General features: G+C 45.8%; 1 protein-coding gene across 1 annotated transcript in view; it reads right to left on the minus strand.

The window, feature by feature from the left end:
- RANGAP1 (Ran GTPase activating protein 1) overlaps positions 1 to 21202 on the minus strand; it is a 108849-nt gene that overhangs the window by 20903 nt on the left and 66744 nt on the right. The window contains exons 8-10 of the mRNA XM_068117771.2: positions 15039 to 15138; positions 14788 to 14872; positions 14171 to 14405 (exon numbers count right to left, since the gene is read on the minus strand). Of these exons, the coding sequence (XP_067973872.1) occupies positions 14171 to 14405; positions 14788 to 14872; positions 15039 to 15138 (420 nt within the window). The remainder of the gene's footprint in view (positions 1 to 14170; positions 14406 to 14787; positions 14873 to 15038; positions 15139 to 21202) is intronic.

A 21202-nucleotide genomic window follows, 5' to 3' on the forward strand; every position in this document is an offset into this window, starting at 1 on the left:
CCCGAACGACCAACCAGAGATCAGGGGTATGGCTTGAGAGGCGTGACCAAGAAACATCGAGCAGTTTCGCGAACGTTCCAGGGTGTGGCGCTATATAACCCGTTGCGCGGAGCCCCCACCTCAGTTGAGGAGTTCCGTGGCAAGCAGTTCTGCCAGAGAGTTTTTGAGGGAGGTGCTTGCGCAGGTGGCGGTCCTGCTGAGAGCTTCGGAAACGCATGAGGCGGAGACGCGCAAACCTACAAGGCTACAGACAACAAGTGCGGGCACGCGAACCTTGACGTGCCGCGATCCTCGGACCTCCCTGTCGCCCGTTCTGTGGACCAGATTGCGGTGGAGTCGGCGGCCGCTCACCTCCAGCCTGCCGTCCTGCACGAACCTTTCTCTCCCTCCAGCCAATCCAACCTGCAATTCCCCATTCGTGTGAGTCTGCCCATCGTCTGTCCTCTGTGTTGTCTGGGGTATAAGTTAAGTTTGTATAAGGATTTGCCCTGTGTATCTGCTTCTTCCTCTTCCCTGTAAATTACTTCGTTCTTCTTCTTCTTCTTCGGGTTTTGTGTAAATAATTAATAAATTCCTGTTCTTCCTACCTTTGTCTTCTTCATTCTCGTCCGATCGTCATTTGTCTTTTACCTACTGATATACGTGGCACGATTTGGCTAAAGCTCAGGATCGGGTTAGTCCTTGATAAATGGCTCAAACTTCGGGTTGCTAAAAACCGCTCGGCAACTAGTCCATCTAAAACCGGGGTTTGAGCAGTACTTGTCTCCCTGTTCTGCCGAGGGACGGATAAAGGTATTCGGGATAAACCCTGGACCCATAACCCTGGTCCGTTCCATCCCGCAGAAGAGCGTTACAAGTACCAGGAGCGGAGCCGGCCAGCTTAACAAGACAAGGGGCTAACCACCTCTCTTGCTAAGGGGAGAGCCATACTCCGTATCCGTAACAATATATTGCTGATGATATAGAATATATTGCTGATGATATAGAATATATTACTGATGCTATCGAATATATTACTGATGATATAGAATATATTACTGATGATATCGAATATATTACTGATGATATAGAATATATTGCTGATGATATAGAATATATTACTGATGATATAGAATATATTACTGATGATACAGAATATATTGCTGATGATATAGAATATATTGCTGATGATATAGAATATATTGCTGATGATATAGAATATATTACTGATGATATAGAATATATTGCTGATGATATAGAATATATTGCTGATGATATCGAATATGTTACTTCAAATGTATTGTTGAGGATTTGGGAACTCTGTGTAATCCGATGTAAATTTTCCCCTTTTGTATGCTGTAAATCTTCTTGTAAATATCACCCTCCAATGTAAAGATCAAAGGTCGTCCTTAGTTAAGCCACCGCACACACGTAGCCAATCATAAGATTCCCTCAGTAGTTATGTCCTTAGTAAATGTCAGTATAAGGCTCTGTGGTCCACTAATTCATTGCGTTGCATCAATTAAATAAGATAGATCCCCTTTCATATCCCAAAGCTTTCATTGCCAACTGCATTGGGCGGTTGTCTGCATTTGCCGCCATTGCCACGTGCTCTGTTTCGGAGAAGAAAGGCGTGTCTCTGCCCTCGTCATCGAAAGGAGGAGTGAGCCAGCCCTTGCCGACCAATCAAGGATGAGGGGTTTGGCTTTGCGAGGGCGTGGAGAGAACGTTCGCGTAGGCTTGAGGGTGTGGCCTATATAACCCGCAGCCGACGCCCCACATAAAAGAGAGAGAAGGCAGATGAACCGGTGGAGAGCACGCGGCGCATGAGGCGGGGGAATCCCTGAAAGAGCACGCGACGCAGCGGCACGCAGCAGCTTCAGCGCACAGCAGCTTCGGGTTCAACGGCAGTATCGACCGTGGCCGCAAAGGAACGTGCCGTGCGAGACCGATCAAGAGGGCGGCGGCTGCTCCCTCCCAGCCCGACCGTGCTTCGGTCCGAGCTGAACCTTCCTCTCCCTCCAGCCAATCCACTGTGCAATTCCCCATTCATGTAAGTCTGATTGTTCGTCTGTCTTTCATGTTGTCTTGGGGTTTATAAGTAAGACTGTATAGTTAAGTTAATCATTGCACTATGTCTCCTGCTCCTTCCATTGCCTTGTAAATCGCATTTCCTTTCCTTTCTGCTTAGTTGTGTGTAAATAATAATAAATATCTGTTCTTCCTACCTTGTCTTCTTCTTCACATTCGGTCGCTTTAGAGGTTTCCATATTGAGGGTACGTGGCGCGATTCGGCCAACGAATATAAATCGGGTCTAGTCTTGGTAAACGGCTCACGCCGCAGTTCGCTTCGCTCGGCGCAAATCATCCATTACGCTGCTGCCGTGAGCGGGGAGTATTTCCTTGCGTACCGGGAGGCGCTGGTATTTAGGTCATAGGACGGTTGGGCCTAATACCCTACCCAGCACCGACCGGGCGTGACGTCATACCCCCGGGACCACGTCGGTCAGTCATAAGCGAGGGGATTAATCCCCCCTCGATAAGGGGAACAGAGGCCGACGTTGGGTTCCGCAACAATATCTAAACGAAACCTGGATCTTCTCCCAAGTTTTTCAAAACCAATCAAACTTAAGTGTTGCACAACAAAATCATCGTCAGTATTTAATCTGTGAAAATTTTTTATTTGTAGTCTGTTGCACATCAAAAACAAACAAAAAAGAATTTTGTCAAGCACAACCAGAAAATAAAACATCAGTTACCAGAGAAAATATATTTGGTCATTCGGCATTTACTTCGGCAAAACATTCATGGTTGAGAAAGAAAACAAAAAGTGAAAAAGGTTGATGGATTAAAAGGAGAGATATAAGAGATGGTGTTTAGTAAGAGAAGTCAAATAAAACCAAGTGGAGTGCCATGGAAGAAAGCTCCAGGGGTACCAGGAAGGAATGAAAGAGGAATAAACAGCGATGAAGAAGAAGCCAACGGGTGAAAAGACTACATGGAACAATAAAAGCAAATCTCTCTGAATAAAAGATAGTGCAGAAGAGCAATGGTTAGCTTGGCTCAAACAAGCAGGTTACACAAAGTCCGTACGACTTTCTAATTGCACTGGAATGCTGTACAAGACTGAGTAAGCGGTATTGTGCGTTTCCACTCATCCTCTCAACCTTCCCTGCCCCCCCCCCTCCCCCCCCCCCCCCTTCACTCAAACAGAGTGGTCCCACCAAATGTGCAAAGGTGCAGACTAAAGAAGAAGAATAAGCACAGTAAAAGTGCGGTATAAAAATGCATGCTTCATTTACCATGGTAAAGAGACAAAGGTAAAAGGCCGCATTTATAGGAAACTGTCATTTACACCATGGGGAACATCTTCACCAGCAAGCTTTGTGCAGGTGTGTACAATCATGCTTTTGATATGTGTGTGCCCGCACACGAGAACGGCATCATCGTACATGTGTGTGTGCGTTTGCGACGGTCGCCGCGAGCACTTCGTTTTCTACAAGCTGAGCTGCCCTAAACACACTGCCAAGTCCTCAGAGCCAAGTGGGTGCTGTTAACACACAAACACGCCACACCGTCAGCACGTGTGCTTACACCGGGTCAGATCTTGCAAAACAAACAGTTCAACGCAAAGTTCAAATATAAATCATAAATAAATAAAATCAATGACCTAATCAGCAATGCCTTTGCTTTCGATTGAATGAGCCGAGTTGGGAGGGCACCTACAGCAGGGTTGAGCAACAAAATAGAGGGAGGTTTGAACAACTAATGGGTGTGAGGTGGAATGAGGAGTAGGGGAGAACGCATGGGATGGACAAGATGGGTACAAAAGCAAAAACTCAGGAAGGAAAAACTGTAAATTTGGAAGGATGCAGGTTTTTGGGAGGGGTTAACAAGGGTAGAAACGACCATGGTTTTGGATGGGGGATGATCCAAGATAGTGGTGAATGGATATGTCTTGAAGATTTGGAGGGATGAATGAGATTGAAGAAATGTGAGGGGGGTGGGGGGGGAGTCAGAACACGGAAAAAGCAGAGGGTGCAACGTAAGTACGGAGGTGGTAGAAGGCAGACACCAACAACCTCTCTGCGATCAGAAGATGTTTGACCAATATACTCAGCTTCATCATGGGACATTCCAATAATCTTGAAGGCCTTGGTTTCCGTGGCATCAAGCTGAGCAAGATATGAGACAGGTATGCCAGCCCAGAAGGAAGAGCAACACTCCATCAAGGTGCAGATGAAGGCCTTGCAGGTGGATAGGAGTTCAGGTGTGCCAAAGAAAGACTTTGTATGACGGAGGGTGTCCAGTCGGCAGCTGGCTTTGGAGCTTGAAATGTGGTTTGCCCAAAAAAAGATTATGGCTGATAGTGAGACCCAGGAGTTTGAATGACAACTTCCTCAAGAGGAATGTTAAGAAAGTAGATAGGAGGGTGTCCCAGAAGTTCCTTTCAGAGGGAGAGGGAGATTTGTCAGGATTGAAAGAAATATTCCAAGTGTTTGACCAGCTGGTGATTTAGTCTGAAGAGAGGGAAGAGGCTGCAGCTTGCATGTCTGAAGGATGAGCGATGTCATGGCAGGGGGTGCAGACATTAGCAAATCGATAGAAGATTTTCCAGAGTCAGAGATCATTTATTAAGATCAGGAATAGGACTGTGCTCATAGCAATGCCTTCGGGCTGTGGATTCCATAGGCAGAGAGTTTGGAGAGTAAGGCAGGATGCCATACTGTATCAAAAGTATGAAATATGTCCAGAGAGACGGCCCTGAACTCATGTCTGACATTGAGGGCCTCCATCCAATATTGGGTGAGTAGAATAAGCATGTCCAAGGTGGAGTGACTTGGTCTGAATCCAATTTGGTGATCTGAGATGAGGTTGTTGGAGCAAAGGAACGATTTATCAACTGCGATGGATTCCATGACCTTGCCAATGAGTGGAAGTAAGCTCATTTGTCTGTCGTTAAGGGGATCAGTTTTTGCACCTTTTATGTACTGCTGTGATACTGGATGATTTCCAGGGAGATGGATGATGTCGATGACATAGGGCAAATGATAGGGTGAAAAGGGCAGAGAGAGGAGCTTCAAGAGCATGTTTTTAGGACATGTGAGCTGATGCAGTCCGGTCCAGTGATAGAGTCAGAGTCGAGGGTTGAAAGAACCTTCTCAGGTGCAAAAGACACACCGTCAAGGAGCAGTTGGGTCCGCCATAGAAGGATGGGTACTGAGAGTGAGGAGTTGGGGACCCAAGATTTGGAAGCAAACACAGAATTGAGGCATTCTGCTTTCTCACAAGCGGAGTCGGCAGTGGTGCCATTTGAAGAGAGGGCAGGGATTGAAGGAGAGCATACACCAGAGACAATGTTACATCAGGTTTTAAAGGAGGGTGACAAGTTTGAAAGTTCAATCTTGAGTTTGGACAGATTATGTTTTCTGGCTCTACTGAGAGTGGACACATCCTTGTCACGGGCTTTGTGGAATGGGCTGAGATTGCCTTCGGGTGGATGTCTTCCAGGAAGAGTTGGCAAGTTGTTTTAGAGAAAATGCCTCACCACATGAATCAGTGAACCATGGCCAGGAAGAAGGGTGGGATAACTGAACACGAGATGAGATGAATCTGCACATGAGAGAGCAGGTTTCTGTGTAAGAATTCCCAGGCTGAGTTCACATCAAGGCCATTAGATATGGGAGACCAGTCCCGAAGAGAGATGGCTCCTTGTGGTCCTTGCCAATCTGCCTGAGTGATCTCTGCCAGACTCACTGGTGTTCAGGCAGCTCTCTGAGAATAGCCAGAGAGATGATAACTCTCACAAGCGAGTGATCAGATGAACCAATAATAAAGGTTAACCTGATTAATCATCATTAAAAATAAATTTTGGTGTGAACGAGAAGGATACCCTTCACACAGACAAACCTCCTCTAAAGGAGTAACTATATAGGTGAAAGTATGGCATTTGACACCACAAATATACAGATGGACAGACATGATTTAGTCTAATTTAGACAAATACACATTCAAAGTACAAAACCAACTTGCGGTCAAATTAGACAATTTTGATGAACCGTGCCGAAAGCCGGTTGGCTGCACTAGTCAAACCCATAGGTGTTGCAGCAGACCCTTCACCACAGGCGGTGTGGGTAAACACACTCAAGAACGCGTACCTCAACCACCAGAAGCACACACTCAGGAACGCATACCTCAAACACCACTACTGCACACTCGGACACATACCTCAAACACCACTACTGCACACTCGGACACATACCTCAACCACCACAACCACACACGATTGACTGGCTGATGAAAATGCGTGCGCGCCGCGCACACAACAATACCATCTGATCTCGTATCCCTTTGGGAATTGGCGAGGCCAATTCATCTTGAGAGAAAACGAAGGAAGTTGTTCGAGGAAAAGAAATAGTTTTCCAACAATCTACCCCTTCACCAAGCTCACTACTGGTATCACGGCGATTCATTGTACCCCATGTATTAAACACGACAAGGGTGTCCTTAAATCACAGGCATGAAGAAGATTGAAAAAGATTAAAAAACAACAAAAACCAAAGCGTCAGATTTGAACCTGGGACACCAGAATCACGATGCCGGGATTAATACAGACCATCTACAAATAAATATAAAACCAATCATATTCTCAAGAGGTTTGTTGCTGCCAACACTTTCGCAAACAATCCATTTTCCAGAAAAAAAGAAAATGTACATTTTGTACATAGAGTACATTTTGTACCTTCAGGAATTATTCACACCCCTTGACTTCTTTCACATTTTGCTGTGTTACAGTGAATTTAAAATGGATTCAATTGAGATTTTTTTTGTCACTGATCTACACATAATACGGCATAATGTCAAAGTGGGATTTTTTATTTTTTATTCAATTAAAAATGAAAAGCTGAAATGTCTTCAGTCAATAAGTATTCAATCTCTTTGTTATGACATTCGAAATTTATCTCAGGTTCAATCCAATTTCCTTTGGTCATCCTTGAGATGTCTCTACAACTTGACTGGAGTCCACCTGGGGCCAATTCAATTGATTGGACATGATGTAGAAAGAAACAAACACGGACCAGGACGTAACGTTCCCAAGAGCACAGTGAGCTCCATCAATAGTATGAAATAATATGGAATTACCCAGACTTTTCCTCGAGCTGGCTGTCCAACCAAACTGAGCAACTTAGCAACTGGGCAACTGGGCAAGAAGGACCTTCGTCAGGAAGGTGACGAAGAACCAAATGACCACTGACAGAACTACAGAGTTCGTTGGCTAAGATGGGAGAACCTGCCAGAAAGTCAGTCTCTGCAGCACTTCACAAATCTAGGCTTTATGGAAGAGTGGCCAGAAGGAAGCCGCTCCTGAGAAAAAAGCACTTGACAGCACAACTGGAGCTTGGAAAAAAAGGCACGTGAAGCACTCTGAGAGCATGACACAAAATATTCTGTGGTCTGATGAGATGAAAATTGAACTCTTTGGCCTGAATGCAAAGCGCTACATCTGGTGGAAATGGAGCACAATTCATCACCCATCGAACACCATCCCTACCATGAAGCATGGTGGTGATTGGCATCATGCCATGGGTATGCTTTTCATCGGCAGAGACTGGGAGACTTGTAAAGATAGAGGGAACAATGAATGGAGCCGAATACAGGCAAATCATTGAGGAGAACATGCTTTAGGAGTTCAAAAGACCTTCGACTGTGTCGAAGATTTACGTTCCAACAGGACAATGATCCCAAGCATACAGCCAAGGCAACACTGGAATGGCTTCAGAACAAGTACAGGAAAGTCCTATAGTGGCCCGGCCAAAGCCCAGACTTGAATCCCATTGACAATCTGTGGAATGACTTGAAGATTGCTGTTCACCGACACTCCACATCCAACTTGACACAGCTTGAGAAAATCTGCAAGGAAGAATAGGAGAAACTCCCCAAATCCAGATGTGCAAAGATGATACAGACATACCCAAGAAGACTCGAAGCTGTGATCGCTGTCAAAGGCGCTTCCACGAAGTATCGACTCAGGGGGTTGAATACTTAATGTTAAATAGATATTTCTGTATTTCATTTCTCAATAAATTTGGAAAAATTTCTAAAAACAATATTCCACTGACATTATGGGATATTATGCGTAGATCAGTGACAAAAAAATCTCAATTTAATCCATTTTAAATTTAGGCTGCAACACAACAAAATGTGAAAAGGTCAATGGGTGTGAATACTTTCTGAAGGCACCTGCATACAGGTACCCGTGAGGATACATAATAATCACATCAAATAATATCATATCATTATCATACAACCATCGGATTCAACAGCTCTGTGTGAAGTGCACGACAAAACACTCGTTGGCCGTGCGCTTTGGAGCAGTCGTCCCCCATTTGGAGGAACAGCCAAAACGTAATCAGATTTGTTTTTCATGAACGGGACGTCAAACCGAGCGAGTGTGACTCAATGGTCGATATTCACCACACAATCGAGAGAAGCTGCAATCTTATAGCTCTCCCTACAAGCAGGTGGATTGCGTACACCCAAAGAGCAGAACGCAGCTCAAAGCAGAATTTTCACAAAGGTTGCGATGAAGAAAAAAAAAATTCACCTTTTGCATGTTTGGAAAACATTTTGTTACTAAGCCATTTGAGGATCATGTGTTTTTCATTTGAAAACAGTCACTTTCTATCAAACTGGTACTCAGGTCAAACAAAAACAAAAATGGGGGCTTTCCCACTTTGCTGCTTGCCTACCCAAAAAGAAACACTCCGCCGATTGGACAATCTGAGCCAATCAGACGGCGCACATCAACTCGGAACTCCCTACACTCGGATATGACACGGACTTTACATTCGACAGACAGCGGACTTCACCAGTGTGGAAAACACTATCATTCGACATCTCTTGGAACGAACCCTTCTCTCATTAGTCCTTTCAATGCCCGCCTCAGTGCTCTGCCCCCTACCTTCCTACCAGGTTTCTGTGGGGTGCACACTGTCTGCCGACAACCCCCTCCTGGTGAAACTCTCATCAAGAATCATTGCTCACCTGCACTCAACTGTTCCTCTCATGGAAGAGCAAGGTACAGCTCCCTCCCCAAGCCCTCCTCCTTTCCAGGTTTCCACTTTTTCCTTCCACTTCTGCGATTGCGAGTTTGCGGCTGAATCCATCTTCTTCACCCTCACCCCTTGTCCTGCCCTAGCCTCATTCTTTCCCACATACCTTATTTGTCAAAGTCTCCTTACAACATACCTCAACCCGAGTTGAAGTAACCCAAATTGAAGTATGCGTCCCCGTGTGTTTGTGGTGGTTGCCCCTTATTCCTGCTGTTAGTGTGCCCCCCTCTCTTTCTACTGTTCCTTTTGTTCCGTTACGTCCTGATCCGTTCTTTGTTTTAGCTCCTCCCCGAGTCTCAACGTTGTACAGACTTGGCATTTAATATGGAATTTTTTTTTTCTTGACTTGGGTTTACTTTCTGAACTCAGTATACCAATCTGGTGAGTTTCTTTTACCCTTTGGTGATGCCTTTGTTGAAAGAACCATGCCACTGATTGTCTTTCGCAGCAAGAAGTCAATAACAGGATTATATCACAGGTGGCGTGACAAAATGTAAGGACAGGTACATTTGACGATTGGCTTCACAATCGGGTATATAAGGGTTGTTGCGTTCTGTATTAGTGGAAAACAACTGCTGCACATCTACAAAAGTTATTGCCGCTTCCTCTGGAGATGGTCCGTCAACTTGACAATGTTGTTTGTCATGGAGTGGTGGCTTTACGAAATTCTGGTATGAAGCAGCGTGCTATTGCTCGGCAGTATGGCATCACTCAAGGTCAGGTGTCAAAGATCCTGAAACGAAATGCTCAGAGGGGTGTCCCTACTCCAATACCGAGGCCAGGACGTCCACGCAGAACCACAAGGAGAGATGATCGCCAGCTGCACCAGTTAGTCTGCAATGGCCGTACCAAGTCAGCTAATCGGCTTAGGGCTGAGTGGCAGCAACTGACAAATGTGCCTGTATCCAGAAGGCTAGTCAACCAACGACTGGTTCAAGCAGGCTATCGTGCCAGGCGTCCCCTGAGAAAGCCACGCCTGACCAGACAACACAGCCAGCGCCGATTGCAGTGGGCCAGAGAGCACCGTCAATGGCAGCCAGGACACTGGAATCACGTGACCTTCAGTGAAGAGTCTAGATTTCTGGTCTATCGTCAAGATGGCCACATCCGAGTGCGCAGACAAGTGCATGAAGCCCACAACGAAGATTGTATAGTGCCAAGAGTCCAAGCTGGAGGTGGTGGAGTGACCGTTTGGGCTGCTTTTCATGCATGGGGCAAAACTGACCTGGTTAGTCTGAATGGAAACCTGAACCAGTTCAAGTACAGGGTCATTCTGGAAGAAAGATTGCTTCCATTTGCTCGTGCAGCCTTTCGAGGAAACTTTGTCTTCCAAGATGACAATGCACGGCCTCATCGTGCTCGCATGATCCAACACTTTCTTGCTGACCGTGGTGTAGAGCATATGGAGTGGCCTGCCATGTCCCCGGATATTAATCCGATAGAGAACTTGTGGGCAGAATTAACAAGTCAAATCGACAACTTGGACCAGCAGCCTACCTCTGTGCGTGAATTGCAGCAGACTATTGTCACTGCATGACAAGCGATTCCTGTCCAAACCTTGGCTAATCTCGTGAACAGCATGCCTCGACGTGTACATGCTCTCCTGAATGCTCGTGGGGGTTACACGAAGTACTGAACTGTAATTTTACTGTCCGTAATCCCAGTCATAATTTAGCTCTTGTTTTTGTTGAAAAAAAAATTGGCTAATGTGCAAAATAAAGAGATACTTCTGGAAAACGTACAGAAGTTTAACACAGTACTGTCCGTGAATTGAGTTCGATATCAGTTTACATCACTTTCAAGGATCAATTTATTTGCTTCGAAATGTCAAATGTGGTTTTTGTTTCTTTTAAAGGTCACATTAACAAAATCTAGAATAATTTCAACATAATTCCAATGAACTTTTGGTTCTAAGATATCTTGAAAAGTAAGTTCACCCCCACAAAAAAAAATTCCATATTAAATGCCGAGTCTGTATATAAAAACCCCGACATTGGTACAAACCCCATTAAGCAGATCTCACCTGACTTAATAGTCTTACTTGCATGCAGGTAAGTGCATTTCCTCCCATCCTCTTTTCCTGTTAGTTTTATCCTTTGTGATCAAACTGTCATTTCGTTGCCTTTTACAATCTGTCACCATGCTCTTCCATGTGCCTCGATCTCCGAACCAAGCCACACATTCTTTCCTCTCCCCCAATACCAAATGTTTTACGTCAAAATTGACGATTTTGTAAATGCAAAACCAACAAAAACCTGCCAAATGGTGAAGATCTTGCAGGTATAAGAGTAGTGGTGTGCATCCTCATGGTGCGTCTCAGCAATGAGGTAACCAGCAGAACGTATCATATTTTCAATCAACCTCACTGTCTCCTCCACCGGCATTAGTTGGTGAACATCACAGATCCCATGGTGTCCTTCGCAAAGAGTAGGCGAGCTATCGCCGGCACCCTGAACAAATTACAAATTCATGCTCTGACATACAAGGGTCACTGCATCAGTGGCACAGCTGCACTCCAAGCAAATGATGCTACCCCACAGCTTTGGCTGCATACGAAAGAATAATAACCATTCTTACAAGTAAATGACGGTCGTGGAATAGCTGTAATTTGCTGCACCCGTACGTCGTGTGCCAGATATGGTGCAGCACTGAACGCGTAGAGATTAAACTCAGGTGACGTCTCGAAACACCCTTCATTGTTAATGTCATTCCGTTTATGTTCGACAACTTGTGGTGCGTTGCTGATTGAATAAATACCACAAGCCACAATAACGAAAAAAATATTTTGCGTGATCAATTTGGTAATCCGCAATGTTAAAAACGTTCAATTTGTGACTGAAAACAGATAGGTAGGGAACGGCTCCACCAAAATTAGCCGTGTTTAAAAATAATAAAAGGTCTCTTTTGGAAGGGTGCGTTGGTTGCCGCAGACAGGCGTCAAAAGGAACAACGAGAAAGTACAGCAGTTCCGAATTAGGCTCGAGCGTGATGGCACGGAGTGCTGGTAAAAGGTTAGAAAACTTCGCGCATCGGAGTGACGTGGAGACAGTGATGGGAATTGCTCAAGAGGGGGTGGAGGTGAGGGGTGCTCATTTAAAGGGCGTTCAAGGAGCGCCGATCTTCGCACCTGCGCTCGTTCACGGCAAACTTCAGACTTGCATCAAATGGCGAGAACCACATGCTCCACATCAAACTTGCTGCTTATTCTCCAAAAAAAAAAGCATACTCGGGGTCGACCATTCCAAAGCAATGCTACAGTATCATCACGGTCTTATTTCAAATCGTAAAGCGGGAGTAAAAAACGTCATCAAGGGGGAGTCAAAATGAACCCAATCCCTCCAAACCCAAACCATGAATAAATCATTCCAGGTGAATAAAACTGCACAAGTTGGTCCTTTTCTGAGTAGTTTCTAGCCAATGTCAGACATTCCTCACCAACGGTGAGTGCCTCTTCATCCCATTGCAACAAAGGTCACCGTTTTGGCAATAAATAAATACTAATAGTGTTGCGGTTTTGAGAACCCACACTTGTAAATATGACATTATAAAAGGGTTAAAGGTTGCACCCCATAGGTAGGCCACAAGCAACACGTAGGTCACCATAGGACTTCAGTTATTTCATTAGTATGTGTATAGATAAGGCCATGTTTCCAATAGTTGAATCTGCGTTGTGTCAATCAAATAAGGAGTAGGCCCCATTCCATTCATTTTGGCAGCCTCCCTCTCCAAGCGACGCCATGAAGCGCGCCCTCCAGTCTGTGCCCCATGGCCCCCTCCCAATTTGGTACACTCCTCGGCCAGCAGCCGCAGCCTTAGCTGCCCGTGAGCTTGCTCAACACCGCCATAAGCCACGAGGTGAGGCCCGGAAAAAGGGGGCGGAGCGCCAGGAAGAAGGTGTGGCCACGTCAACCCACCATCAGGGCGTGGCCGGTAAGCGATGACCAGCCAACCAGGGCTGAGGTAAGATCGCCTGATAGGCGTGGCTTTTGGGCTCGCAGAGCGATCGCTGCTTGAGATCTAAAAGCGCGAATGCAAAGCCCTTTCACAGGACTTATACGGCAGCGCTCGTGAAAGAGGACTTATGGGAGAGAGCGCATTGAGAAGGACTTGTTGGAGGCACGCTTGTTAAAGAGGACTGGTTGGAAATGCGCATTGAGAAAGACTTATGAGAAGCATTGGTGTTGAAAGCGCTTCTTGGAAGTGCGCTTGTGAAAGGACTCTTGTTGGAACCTTGTGCTAAAGCAGGACATTGGAGAGAGGGGGCGTTTGGCACGAGTGTGCACTTATTACATACGCCGCTAGGACACCAGCCTTCCCCCCGTTATATAATTGTCCGTTCGCGTTCCACTACACGCGGAGCTGCCTGCCGGGTTTCGTCCGTTGGACCGGAGCCTGGACCAGAGCCGGGCTGGAGCCTGGACGCGCTGGTGACCATCAACCTTCTACAATCCCCGTGTGAGTGTGTATGTGAGACGGGCCCGTTTGTCCTGGGGTATTAAGAATAAGACTGTTTAAGGCTGCCCTGTGTGCTTCTTCTTCCTCTTCCTATCCTGTACATTTCTTTCGTTTCCTCTTCTCCTTCTTGTAAATTGTTAATAAATTGCCCTGTTCTTTCTGATTTCCTCTTGCCCGATCGCATCCGTCTTTTCTCTCATTGGGTAAACGTGGCACGATCAGAACCGCCATAATCGGGTCGTCATTTTTAACGGCCTGAATCGCGGCTCGCTTCGCTCGGTGTGTCCACTAACGCCGTGGTTCGGGCGTGAGTTATTTCCCTGCTTCGCGGTCGGTGTTCGTAATTAGGTATTTGGACTAAGTTGACCAATAACCCTACCTAATACTGACCGGAAGGAGCGTATAAATTCCAGGATTCGCATCGGCCAGATAAAAGGACAAGGGGATTAACCCCCCCTTGATAAGGGGAGAGCCGACGTCGGAGATCCGTAACAATATTAACAAGCACCATTTTGAGCTCCATCCACACTCGGCCTTCCCCCCTCCATTCGACAGTCCATTAATACAAGGGCTGAAAACTTCACTTTTCAATAAAAACAAAACTGCAGACAAAGATGGCTTACCCGTGGTGGTGTCGTCACCACCGTCTTTGCAGGCTCCCTTGCCGTCTCCTCGGGAACGTTGCCAGAACTGGTGCCATTTCCTGGGCTTTCCTTGTCCTCCTCATAGTCTTCCTCAACATCTTCCTCTTCGTCATCCTCAGCATCCTCATAATCTTCATCATCCTCTTCCTCCTCTTCATCGTGCTCATCTTCCTCCTCATAGTCATCGTCGTCATCATCCGTGCCCTCATCATCACTGCACATGGAGAACGTATATTTAAGGAAAAAAAAGGATGGAGTTTCGATGTAAAAACACCTCATGTGCGGTTTAAAGTCGGCACAGCCTGAAACACCATTGAATGAAGCAAACACACCACTGCCACCACACTATCTATGACCATACATGTAATCAGTGTAATTTTTGAAGTCGTTGACTCGTAAATGACCAGTTGACGAAGACATAAAGAGAAAACAAAGTGTTTCATCACACACACAAAAAAAATTAATCATTCTCAGAAATTTGTTACACCGGGATTGGGAAAGCAGTTTTGCGGCTCATTTATAGGTTCAATACCACTATGCCGGCCTACCAAGGAGCAAAAGGTCCACAGAGGCCAGCGCGGCGAGATACAGCATACCTTAGTGACGTGAGGACTTCCATCTTGTTCTTGAACTGAAGAGCACTACGCACCATCTTGCATCCTTCCGTGCCAAGGCAGTTACCTGGAAGGAGTGTTGCCAGCACAAGCAATCATCCCCAGCTAATGTCGTGATTTTCTCAACACGTTCAAAAGCAAAGATCAAGCTTTCACCTGGCACTGCATAACTACCGAAACGAGCATCAAACACTCATATTTTAATTTTAACTGCATCACAGGTGGTGGCTTACCATTCAGATCCAGTTTTTCCAAGCTGTCAGTGTTTGTCACGGCCCTGACAACAGCCATCGCCGCAATATGGTTAATCTCTCCATACGAGAGGTTTAGCTCCTGGGGATTGATGATTGGATACAACAGGAGTAATTCAAACAGTGCTAGAAGTACTGTATCACATACTGTTCAAAATGGCGGCATCTCCTATTGTCTTGCGTAAATAACGAAGCACCGATTTGACCAAGAAAACAAAAGTATATCTGATCAGGAATTGAAAAACAAAAGGATCAGACAGGTGCAATAATCCATATGGCGCCAAAGTGGAAGTTAATCCCACAAATCGAGCAGAACTTCAAGCAAGGCCAACAACTCAATTTATTTTTGTATACAGTATCGTGTCGAGGCTCATGGAGGAGCTGGAACACAGAATGGATCAGGACGTAACAAATGAAAAGAACAATTGAAAGAGAGGGGGATGGAGGGGTTGTGGGAACACAACAGCAGGGTTCAGGGATAGAATAGAGGGAGACTTGGAAAAATAATGAATGCGCGGAAGAATGAGAGGTGGGGAGGGACATGGCGGGTGAACAAGATGGATACAGCCACAAATTGTCAATCACAGAAGTGGAAGGAAAAACTAGCAACCTAGAAAGAGGTGGGCTTGAGGAGGGTAATAGGGGTAGAAAAGGTCATGGTTGTGGTTGGGGTTGACTTGAGATGGGGGTGAACAGCTATCGATGTATACTTTCAAAGCAAACAAGAGCCCGTACCTTGGGGCTAATTCTATGTCATTTGATATGACAATTGGTGAGATGTACAATCAACATTGACAAACAAACAAACAGCAGCGATTCATAACGAGTCGAACTGTTAGACAACAGTTCGCACATTATGAGTGCGCCAATCACTACTGTACACGGCAGGTGTCATTTAAGGAGGGGCAAAAAAAACATGAAGATCTCCCTCTCCTGTAGATGCCCATAGGGCCCGATTTTTCTTATGCCATGAACAAACTTTGGTACATCACGGGTGATGGAGGTTTTGATAAAAAAAATTTCATCGAAATGGTGTGTGTAGCTTCAGAGGAAATAGCAAATTCCTATTTTGGAGGGGGGGGGGGGGGGGAGGGGAGTCAATGTGGATACACTGACGGATTCAGACAAAATTTTAGACCCAAAATGACCCCCTTTGAGCCTGATTTTTTTTTTCTAATGCCGTGTACAAACTTTAGTCACAACATATGATTTGTGCCAAGTTTGGTCACAATCGCATCAGCGGTTTCAGAGAGGTTACAAGTGTTTACAGACTGACGACGCGCCATCGCATAAGCTCCCCGGAACTTCATTCCAGGTGAGCAAAAAACTAATTGCTGTAATCCATCTTTTGCAGGAATGGCTTACAATGGCTTAGAATTGGCAGGAATTTATTATTTTGGCTTTATTGCTTTATGTTATTTTTAGCCGTGTCACAAGACGCTGCTCATAGAGTGCCCTCTGCTGTTGTTCTTGTTCTTCTTCTTCTTCTTGTTCTTGCAGAGAAGACAAAACCTCAAAGCTCCACCCATTCTGGGAACCATAGCTCCACCCATTGTGGGAGAGGCTTCATATAAACAAATATCCACCATTTTATTAACTCGCATAGCTTTGAGGCCTGTTTTGTAGGCCCGTGGTGTCTTGTTCTCTCACACAGTTTTCTTTCAAATCAAATTCGATATATCATTTCATTTTTCACAGTCGCTAACATAGTTTTAGACTCGGTTGAAAAAAAACGTGAAGAAAATCCGATGAAAGTTGCCCTTTATAGAACGAAATGAATTCTCAAAGGCCTGTAACTTCAAGTCCATTGAGATTTTTTTTTTTTAAATCGCGGCATGGTCAGTCATACACCGCCCGAAATAACAGACGGGAAAATGCCGAGATATATTAAAAATTCGTCCATTTGATGACAATCGTCACGATGAAATATTTAATTTATACGTCGTCACAATAATGTGGAGAGAGGAGCATAGCTTCGTTCATGTGTCGCCACATACGGGAAATTGCCGAGATATATTTTTTTTACATCGCGGCATGGTCATTCATACACCGCCTGAAATAGCAGACGGGAAAATGCCGAGATATATTAAAAATTCGTCCATTTGATGACAATCGTCACGATGAAATATTTAATTTATACGTCGTCACAATAATGTGGAGAGAGGAGCATAGCTTCGTTCACGTATCGCCACACACGGGAAATTGCCGAGATATATATTTTTTAAAATCGCGGCATGGTCAGTCATACACCGCCTGAAATAACAGATGGGAAAATGCCGAGATATATTAAAAATTCGTCGCCACACACGGGAAATTGCCGAGATATATTTTCACTTTGCACAAAAATAACATCAAGTAATCGAATCAATAGGAATGTCCTGTGCCTATAACATCGACGTTATAGGCACAGCTGCATCTAGGCATTGTGTAACATCGACGCGGCTTTTGTTTTAATTAAAACTTTTTGTACTTGTTATTTATTATTTTTATCATTATTTTTTATTTATTTATTATTATTTTAATTATTTTTGGCTTTATTTTATTTATTATTTAATTTATTATTAATTTATTAAATTGGCATTTTGCAGGAATGGCTTAGAGATTTCTTCTACGCGTCACACGGTCCATGCTACTTCTTAAACAATTCTACCTCTCCTACGGTATTCTTTCATCTACCCCCAAGTGCATTCCTGTGACAAGCCAGAAAAAGTATCGTTAAGTACCATTTCCTGCTCAATCGGCAAGTCGTCAGACGTTTTACTCATCAACACTCAGAGATTGTATGCGTAAAGAGCACTTCAACTTCACCGTTTCTTCTACGATGATGGATACAAATGCAAATCCAGGAAAGTTTGCTCGAAAGTTTGTTACGTTTGGGGGGGGGGGGGGGGGTAGATGAAAGAATACCGTAGGAGAGGTAGAATTGTTTAAGAAGTAGCATGGACTGTGTGACGCGTAGAAGAAATCTCGATGTAACAAGTAGGGAGACTGTAGCTTAAGGTTGTTTAAATGTTCATCACACGAGGTGGTGCAGTGCTAATTATCGGTAGGGTTTAAGGATAATTTTCCCCAGTGCGTGCTTACCCTCTGTTATCTTACCCAAACGTGTTTGCTGCCATGGCCGGCCATGTAAAACCTCCTTTAAATTACAATTTAAATTACAATTGCCGACAAAAGCCAAGGACAAACCGGTCGGACTAAGCCCCGCCCACTGGAGGCGGAGAATCAGGGGGGCAGTCAGAAAAGCCGTCAGGCCACGCCCCGAGGGACACGATTGGGCCGTAGAATGTGGGCGGAGCGAACTGGGAGGGAAATGACCCGATTGGCTCTATGCTGTGAAAAAGGAGAGTGCGCTTGGTGGCCGGAGCGGACAAGATGCCAGCCATTTTTGTGCTAAAAAGTGTGCGCGCTTTTGGAGCTTTTGCTGCGTCTGCATTTTGAGGGAGGTTTTGGCTCCAGTCTCTTCGGAGGCTGAGGAGGCCACGAGCATGGCGGAGGAGGCCGTTTTCACCACTTGCCTGGACGCGCGGGCTTTTTTTTTCTTTTTTTTTTTTTGTATACTGAATCGAGGCTTGTGAAAGAGCTTCCGTCGAGCGTCGCCATCTTGAGCACTCTGGCGCAGGAGGCCTGAACTTGACAATCACCACTCGCTAAAAGGGATCATTTGGGACACAGATACGTGACACCACAAAAAGGGAGATTCTTGTTTTTATTTTACCTTTCCCCTGTCGCGTTTGTGAGTCGGTCTGTGAGATACCACTGTAGAAATTAGTTTTTACCTCAACATTTATTTCGTCCGCGTCGTATTTGCTTTATTTTCATTAAATCATTAATTGGTGAATCTATCTATATCTATAAAACACAGTTTGTGTGTGTGTGCGTGTGTAATGTTACCGATAGACTCCTAAACGGAGAGGCTCACGTACTTGATATTTGGCATAGACATAGCCATTGAGCCTGGGACGAACATGGCCGAGACCATATTTGACGAGATCCATATTTTTTATTCATATTTACCTCAGCGCATTTCAGCGAAGTACCCGCTAATCTCAGCCGGTTCCAGAGCAGCTCGCTGATTCGCTCAGAGCGATCACGTGATGTTCCATTCACGCCGCCAGACTGATTCGCTCAGAGCGATCACGTGATGTTCCATCCCGTCACACGTCACAGGTTTTTTCACCTTTTATGCGATCGTGTTTTGTATCGATTTTGTGCGATATGAATTAAATGTCTTTGAAACAGCTGTGAAACGTCTTTCCACAACCCTTCCGTAACCGATTGGAGCAGTTTATTGCCGCACAAAACGAGATCCGCGAAGCGAGTTGGTCGAGTCGTGCTGACCATGATGGCGACACGGCGGCTTCACTTTTCACGGAGTATGAGCGTTCTATATATTTTCAATTCAGTGCGCCCGTGATTTGTGGCATAGACATGACCATTGGGCCTTCACGGTGTAATTTGTGCGAGGCTTTTGTCCGAGTGAGCTTGAGTCGAGAGGGCGAATGTACGGGTTGGGAATGTACGGGTCTCCCTTCCCCCGCCCGGCAACGCCGGTACTGGAGGACGTCACAGGATCGGTGAGTCTCCAAAATCCGCTCCGTGCTGTTGTGAATATGCAGGACTATGTCCGATTGTTGTGCTGCTCTCCGACCATGAGAACTGCAACTTCATTGTTGACTGGCCATCCCCTTCCCTCCCCCTTCCCCCTTCGTCCCCTCCTCCCTTCCCCCTCCACCCTACCCCTCCCCCTCCACCCTACCCCTCTTTCTCCCCTCCCCTTCTCCCCTCCCCCTCCATTTTCCCCCTACCCCTCCCTTTCCCCCTCCCCCTCCCTTTCCCCCTCCCCTCCACCCTACCCCCTCCCTTCCCCGCTCCCCCCCTCTTCTCACCTCCCCCTCCCTTTCCCCCTCCCTTTCCCCCTCCCCCTCCCTTTCCCCCTCCCTTCCCCCTCCACCCTCCCCTTCCCCCTCCCCCTCCCTTTCCCCCTCCCTTCCCCCTCCACCCTCCCCTTCTCCCCTCCCCCTCCCTTTTCCCCCTCCCCTCCCCCCCTCTTCCCTCTCCCCCCCTCCCCCCTCCGGCCCCTCCCCCCCTCCCATCCCTCACCCTCCCCCCTCCCTCACCCTCCCCATCCCCCCCTCTTCTCCCCTCTCCCCCTCCCCCTCCCACTCTTCTCCCCTCCCCCCCGTTCCCCTCCCCTCCCCTCCCCCGCCCGGCAACGCCGGGTACTTCTGCTAGTTAGTCATATTTGCATGTTTTGTAGGTTTGGGAAAAACCTGTGTATTATTCGTTCAGATAAATGCCTCACATTTCTTCCTTCCCGCGCGCGTGGAAATTAACCACCATATATTCGGCTGGTCATCTCGGAGTTAAAGCAGTTCGGCTATTCGTCTAAGGCTAGTCTTAACTAGCAATGGACAGGACAGTATTGTTAAGTACCATTTCCTGCTCAATCGGCAATTCGTCAGACGTTTCACTCATCAACACTCGTAATGAAATTGTACGCATAAAGAGTACTTCAACTTCACCGTTTCTTCTACGATGATGGATACGAATGCAAATTTGGGAAAGTTTGCTCGAAATCGGCTTTCTTTGGAGAAGAATGAAGCGATTCGGATTTAGGAGGAGTAAGGATTGAGTGCCCGGAATATCACCGAGAGGATGACCTTGCAAGGCCATTGCTGCGACAAGACACAAATAAGAAACATTCTGAAGCATGAGCATAACTGGATGGAAGAGTTCCAGGAGAATAGACCGCTCAATCGCAGGCGCAAACACGTGTAAATGTACAAGGTAAAAATATTTGAGCCCAATATGAACAGATTTTAATGATATTTAAGGGTGCACACATATATTGATGCTATAAATATAAAATTAAACAAGCATTCTGAGTATTGCGCTGCAATACATGTCCCCTTCCGGCAGTCTGTCGTCCGGAAAACTCTTGGGGAAATTACCAAGGGTTATTTATCCACAGGTTCCGAATCGTTCCCTATCGCTAATTACCTCAGGACGGGCTCACCTGTGATTCACACTCGGGACTTCGATTTATACACCTTGCAGACAGGTCAGCAGAAGCACGAGAAAATAAGTTGTTGATAAAGAACCTTTTGAGTCGCTAAATATCAGTAATTTATTATATTTTCCGG

The sequence above is a fragment of the Myxine glutinosa genome, chromosome 5 (genome assembly GCF_964187855.1).
Source record: "Myxine glutinosa chromosome 5, kmMyxGlut1.1, whole genome shotgun sequence".
In the NCBI taxonomy this organism is placed as follows: Eukaryota; Metazoa; Chordata; class Myxini; order Myxiniformes; family Myxinidae; genus Myxine; species Myxine glutinosa.